Here is a 6645-nt window from a genome sequence, read left to right as displayed (position 1 = left end):
TCCAAAGATAAAAATCCTCGAAAAAGAAAAGGAGCAAGCACTCAAGATGCCCAAGTAGAGGAAATAAAATCTCCAGAAGAGATTCCAGAAGAGACCCGTGACATGATAGACGGTACTCCTGAAGAGGAACAGGTACTTGAAAATATTGACATTGAAGAGATTTCGATAAATTATGTTGTCACTGGAAAAAGATGGAACCGAAATAATACTGCCATTGACGAACATTTCACACATAATGTAGCGCTTGATATAATGATGGATCCTGAAGATCTTGAACAAAAATCAGTCGATGAATTTCAATGTAGAAAAGATTGACCAAAATGGAAAGATGAAATTGAAAATGAATTGAGCTCACTTAATAAACATAATGTTTTTGGGCCTGTAGTCCAAACCCCATAAGGGACTAAACCCCTTGGTTATAAATGGGTATTTTTAAGGAAAAGAAATCACAACAATGAAATTGTAAGATACAAAGCACGTTTAGTTGCTCAAGGATTTTCACAAAGACCAGGTATTGATTATGAGGAGACTTATTCTCCTGTGATGGATGCAACAACGTTTCGTTATCTTATTGGCCTGACAGTCATTGAAAAGTTAGAAATGCGATTGATGGACGTTGTGACAACATACTTGTACAGTTCCCTTGAGAAAGATATTTATATGAGGATCCTTGAAGGATTTCAAATGCCTGAAGCATCAAAATCATATTCTCGGAATCTTTACTCGATTAAATTGCAGAGATCCATATATGGATTAAAACAATCTGGTCGACTGTGGTATAAAAATTAAGTGAATATTTATTAAGGGGATAATACAAGAATGACCCTATTTGTCCATGTATTTTTATAAAGAAAACAAGATCTTCATTTGTTATAGTTGCTGTGTATATTGATGACATAAATATTATTGGAACTCCTGAAGAGCTTCAGAAAACTGTGGATTATCTCAAAGTAGATTTCCAAATGAAGGATCTTGGGATAACAAAAATTTACCTTGGGCTACTAATAGAGCATCTACGAGATGGAGTTTTTGTGCATCAGTCAGCATATACAGAAAAAGTCTTAAAACGTTTTTACATGGATAAATCACATCATTTAGCTCTCCAATGGTTGGTCGATCACTAGATAAAAAGAAGGATGTCTTCCGACCGAGAGAGGAAAATGAAGAAATTCTTGGTCCCGAAGTACCTTATCTTAGTGCTATCGGAGCATTAATATATCTTGCTAATAATACAAGGCCCGATATAGCATTTTTAGTAAATTTATTAGCAAGACATAGTTCTGCGCCAATGCAAAGACATTGGTCTGGAGTGAAACATATTTTTCGATATCTTCGAAGTATAACTGATATGGGCTTATTTTATTCTAATAAATCCAATGCAGTTTTAACTGGCTATGCAGATGCAGGTTACTTATCTGATCCAGACAAAGCTCGATCGCAACCAGGTTATTTGTTTACTTACAGAGATACATCCATCTCATGGCGCTCAGTTAAATAATCTGTGGCTGCTACTTCTTCTAATCACGCAGAAATTCTTGCAGTTCATGAAGCTAGTCAAAAATGTGTCTGGTTAAGGTCAATAATTTAGTATATTCAGGAGTCTTGTGGCATGTTACATAATAGGACAGTCCCAACAGTGATGTTCGAAGATAACACAACATGCATCCAACATTTGAAGGAAGGCTATATTAAGGGTGACAAAACTAAACATATATCATCAAATTTTTTTCTTCACACATGATCTTAAAAAAATGGAGAGATTGAACTTCAGCAGATTCATTCAAGTGACAATCTTGCAGACCTGTTTACCAAGTCATTGTCGCCAACAATTTATGAAAAATTCGTGCATATGATTGAGATGCGTCATCTCAGAGAACTTAAATAAATTTTTCAAAATCGATGTACTCTTTTTCCTTTACTAGGATTTTTTCCCAATAGGGTTTTCCTAGAAAGGTTTTAATGAGGCACGATTATTGAAAATTGGACATTCAAGGGGGAGTGTTGTAATATGAATGTCCAAGAGTTTTATAGAACAATATCTCTTGAATTTCTAAGTTCATGTAACCTATGACTCTTGGCTTTTAGAGTCCTTGTAACTCACTTGTAGAGAGCCTATATAAAGGGTTCATGATTTCTCTTGTAAACACACTAGAAAGAAATATATATCTCTCTTTCAACACATGTTTTATCTATTATATATGGGTTTTGGTCCACAACCCCGGGTGGTTGTAGTAACTACCTTCCGCATTAAGGCATTGCGGCAGTACTTACAACATTGTTTCATTGCACCACACGCAATGAAACAATGCGGTAGGTACAGCCGCATTATTTCATTGCACGCCGCAATGAAACAATGCTGCAGGTACTGCCGCATTGTTTCATTGCGACCACGTAATAAAACAATAAAGCAGTGATTTAATTTCTTAAATAATAAAAAAATATATTTTAATGAATTAATTTGTTTCCGATAATAACGGAGTTAAAAAGTATATAATTAATTTTAACAACAACTTGTTCTATATTTACTATTTTAATTACTACTTCCCATTTATATTATCAATTGTATAATGAGTTAAGAATTTAAAATTAAATTAGATATATAATCGGAAAAATAATTAAAATATTAGTTTTAATGAAAAACATAAAAAACCGCATATGATAACTGAAATGTATGGAGTATTTCTATGATTGTTTATTGATCGAAAGGTGCATTGTGCAAATCTTTTCAAGATTTAGCTGCTTCCGGTAATGTTCCGTTTCACGGTATAAATACTTAATGGGTGTGATTGATAGAGAGAAGAGATACTTGAAAGATGCTTTTGCGGATGAAGACCGTAGCGAAAGAACCCATGAGGCGAAAACTCAAGAGGACTACCAACATGATCCAATATTCGATCCTCCAATGTCGAAAACTAAAGGAAGGAAAAAAAACTAAGAGATTTAAAAGTGGAATTGAGATGAAACCTTCAAAGATCAAGCCTCGCAAGTGCAATTATTGTAGGGAGATCGGAGGAGAACACGATGCAAGAAACTGTTCCCTAAGGGAGGAGCATGATCGAAGAAATTTTTAGGTTTTAAACTAAAAATTGTTGACAAGTAGTACATTAGTTCTTTTAACTTTTCTATTTAAATTACATAATATTAACATTATTTCTAAATTTACACATAATGTTGCATATTAATGTTATTTTTTAACAAAACCAAGTTTAGTAATATTAATATTGTTTAAACATTTTTCAACACCAAAACTCTTAAAATAATTAAAATATGCAGTAGTAATGGGAAAATTTGAAAAAAATGATTTAATAAATAAAGTCAACTAGACCTTAAAATAGTGAACACGAACGTGGTATTTCCCCTAACACGGTCTAGAGTTCTTTACTTTCGGGTCGCTCTTTTCATCCAACTCGAAATATCGGAAGATGATAGTGACAGAGCACCCAGCAATGAGACATTGCTAGAGGTCACACTGCAGCAATGACTCATTGCGGGGTACTCTGCTCCACCCAAAACTCACTGCCTCTATTTGTTACAAAAGTGAGTTTAGTAATATTAATATTTTTTAAATATTTTTCAACACCAAAACTCTTAAGATAATTAAAATATGCAGTATTAATGTAAAATTTTGAAAAAAGTGATTTAATAAACAAAGTCAACTAGACATTAAAATAGTCAATGCGAACTAATGACAAAGTACCTAGCAATGAGACATTGCTGCAGGTACTTACTGCAGCAATGACTCATTGCTGGGAGCTCTGTTCCACCCAAAACTCACTGCCTCTTTTTGTTAACAAAACTTGGTTTTTAGTATTATTAATATTTTTTAAATATTTTTCAACACCAAAACTCTTAAAATAATTAAAATATGCAGTATTAGTGGTAAAATTTGAAAAAATGATTTAATAAACAAAGGCAACTAGACCTTAAAATAGTCAACAGGACCTAGTGACAGAGCCCCTATCAATGCCTCATTGCTGGGTATGGTCACTGCAACAATGATTCATTGCGGGGTGACTAAACTGTAAAATGTGTAAAATATGATATCTCCCGCAATGATTCAATGCTGAGGTCTGTGACCAGTTTTCTGCAGAAAACTGGTAAGCAAACTAGTGCTTGCCAGTTTTCTGCAGAAAACTGGTCACAGACCTTTATACAGCTAACATCAACATTGCGGGTGATTTACATAGTTTAAGAAAAAAAATGGCATGGTTCCGTTTATTATTATAACTTACCAACATGTTTCAACTAATTCTAAATCAACCAACCAACAACCAATCAAAGCAACCACAATCATGATCTAAATTAAACTCAACCAATCAACATCAAATCTAAATGCAACATTAATCCAATAAACACAGTCATAATCAATAACAAAGAAAATACCGAAACAAATCCAAAATATAAACTATAGTCCCTTATTCCTCTGCTGGATCCCATAGTCACTTATCCGTCTGGCGAGCCCTTTTGAAAGCTCCCAAGCTATGCGATACTGGAATGTCCAAATACCCAATACATGCTCCCAAACAGCATCTCTCAATGATATGCCATTAAGTATAGCATCCATGTATTTGCACACGTACACGCCACAATCATGGGTATTAGACTGCATCGGTCGTTCCTGTACGAAATTAACCTTCATCTTATGTCCATCAAATCTGGAAGGATCCAAGTAATACAACATAGCTGACACTATGCACTCCTAGAAAGGTTTGGTTTCATATAATTAGTAACCAACAATGACAAGTGTATGTAAATTAACTAGTAAAGTAATTACGAAGAACATAAAATACCATGGCATATATATATCGAGAGTAAATACTCTTAAGACTATCCCCCCATTCAGCTAGAGGATCAATTAAAAGGAGCTTCTGTTGTTTAATGTCCAGAATGAACCAAAACAAGTGAGCATTATTGCAGCAAGGGTAGAAAGCAAAGTCACAATCAAATAATAGTGTCCCAATGCGCTGGACTGCATATGAATCATATAAACTATGCAGGCCGGCCAACTGCACCATCTGAGAATTCAGCTTCGGGATGGGCCTGCAATATTGAAACAATATAAAAGATCAAATGAACTACAAATTCAAAGAGTTATCAATTATTATTAACTTAGTAATGCATGAACTAAAAAGTATTTTTTATTTTACCTTCAAGTTCTTGCAATAATCTTTTAACAGCAGTTGCACGAAAAAGCTGAAGTTAAAGAAGAACTTCTTAGCCGTGGGCTCCAGACCCGAGATGGACTTCCTAACCTTCAACAACTCTATATAGGCATCTAAGACATTGTTGTCTAAATCACATTCCGGCTTTAAGGTCTGGACAAAATCCCAAGTAAGCTCAGCTGTGCTTCTGTGATCTCTCCAAATAAAATCATTCTTGTTACCCCACCAGTGCTTGTCTAGCCAAAAACCTTCCTACTTTTCAATGGCCTCGTCATATCAGCATGCCGCCCAGGACCACCCCGCCTCAGTTTATCCTTCAACTTGTCTTCATCAATGTCCATCTGTAAATACATTTCAAAAGCATCAAATCAAACACATATTCATGACAAAAAACATTAAGCATATAGAAATGCATCAAAATACGTACTGCAAGAATCAAACATAAAAAATGGAATGATTCAACATACATACATCAAGAATCATCCTCAAACTATCAGGAATAACACCACTACGACTACTGAATTTCACCATGCCACCTACAAGTGGAGTCAACTCAGTAGTAGGAGTAACAGGAGAACTCCCAAAAGTGCGCTCAGTAGTAGGAATAACAGGGGTAGCAGTAGCAGCAACCTACAAATGCATTGAGTATCAAATATTATATATACCTCTAAAACTAAAGAGTTAGACTACTCGAATAACATACTCGAATATGTATAAGACACACAATAGTAAAAAAAAAAGTTCTAAAACTAAAGAGTAGTACCTCAGACTGAACAACATCAGACTGAACAACAGGGGGGAGGATATGGGGTCGACTGTGGAACAGGGGGAGCAGTAGCAGCAACCTACAAATGCATTGAGTATCAAACATTATATACACCTCTAAAACTAAAGAGTTAAACTACTCGAATAACATACTCGAATATGTATAAGACACACAATAGTAAAAAAAGTAAAGTTCTAAAACTAAAGAGTAGTTCTCAGACTGAACAACATCAGACTAAACAACAGGGGGCGGATAGGGGGTCGACTGTGAAGCAGGGGGATCAGTAGCAGCAACCTACAAATGCATCGAGTATCAAACATTATATATATCTTAAAACTAAAGAGTTAGACTACGCAAATAACATGCTCGAATATGAATAAGTACCTCAATCTGAACAGGATGAGAGACATATACAGGGATAGCCACAACGTTAGGGACTACAGTCTCATCCTACATTAGATGTCAATAACTCGATCAAACTATATATAATTCGGTGTAGTAGACTACTCGAATAACTTACTCGAGTAAGTACCTGACGAGGACGTTTACTGGCTGCCTGTGTAGGTGAATCATGAGAATCAGAAGCAAACTCCTGCAATAACACGATAAGATAACGATCATACACACATTCACATTCAATATAGTAGACTGGATTTTGGAATGACATAAATGAAACGCACCTCACGTGTAGGTTTCTCAGGTGAAGGAGGAGCACTT

General features: G+C 35.2%; 1 protein-coding gene across 1 annotated transcript; it reads left to right on the top strand.

The window, feature by feature from the left end:
- The first annotated feature begins 1105 nt into the window (after window positions 1–1105).
- LOC141684924 (secreted RxLR effector protein 161-like) lies at window positions 1106–1588 on the top strand. The gene is made up of 2 exons (XM_074490059.1): window positions 1106–1445; window positions 1530–1588. The coding sequence occupies exons 1-2, from the start codon at window positions 1106–1108 to the stop codon at window positions 1586–1588; spliced, it is 399 nt and encodes a 132-aa protein (XP_074346160.1).
- The last annotated feature ends 5057 nt before the right edge of the window (window positions 1589–6645 follow it).

Source organism: Apium graveolens, chromosome 9 (genome assembly GCF_009905375.1).
Source record: "Apium graveolens cultivar Ventura chromosome 9, ASM990537v1, whole genome shotgun sequence".
NCBI classification, from domain to species: domain Eukaryota; kingdom Viridiplantae; phylum Streptophyta; class Magnoliopsida; order Apiales; family Apiaceae; genus Apium; species Apium graveolens.
Note: the sequence above shows the minus strand (reverse complement) of the source record. Positions and strands in the feature narration are given on the sequence as shown.

Coding starts and splice junctions, on each gene's coding strand:
- LOC141684924 (XM_074490059.1), top strand. CDS start 1,106: ATGGTTGGTCGATCACTAGATAAAAAGAAGGATGTCTTCCGACCGAGA. Junction 1,446..1,529: donor CAAAGCTCGATCGCAACCAG/GTTATTTGTTTA, acceptor CTAATCACGCAG/AAATTCTTGCAGTTCATGAA.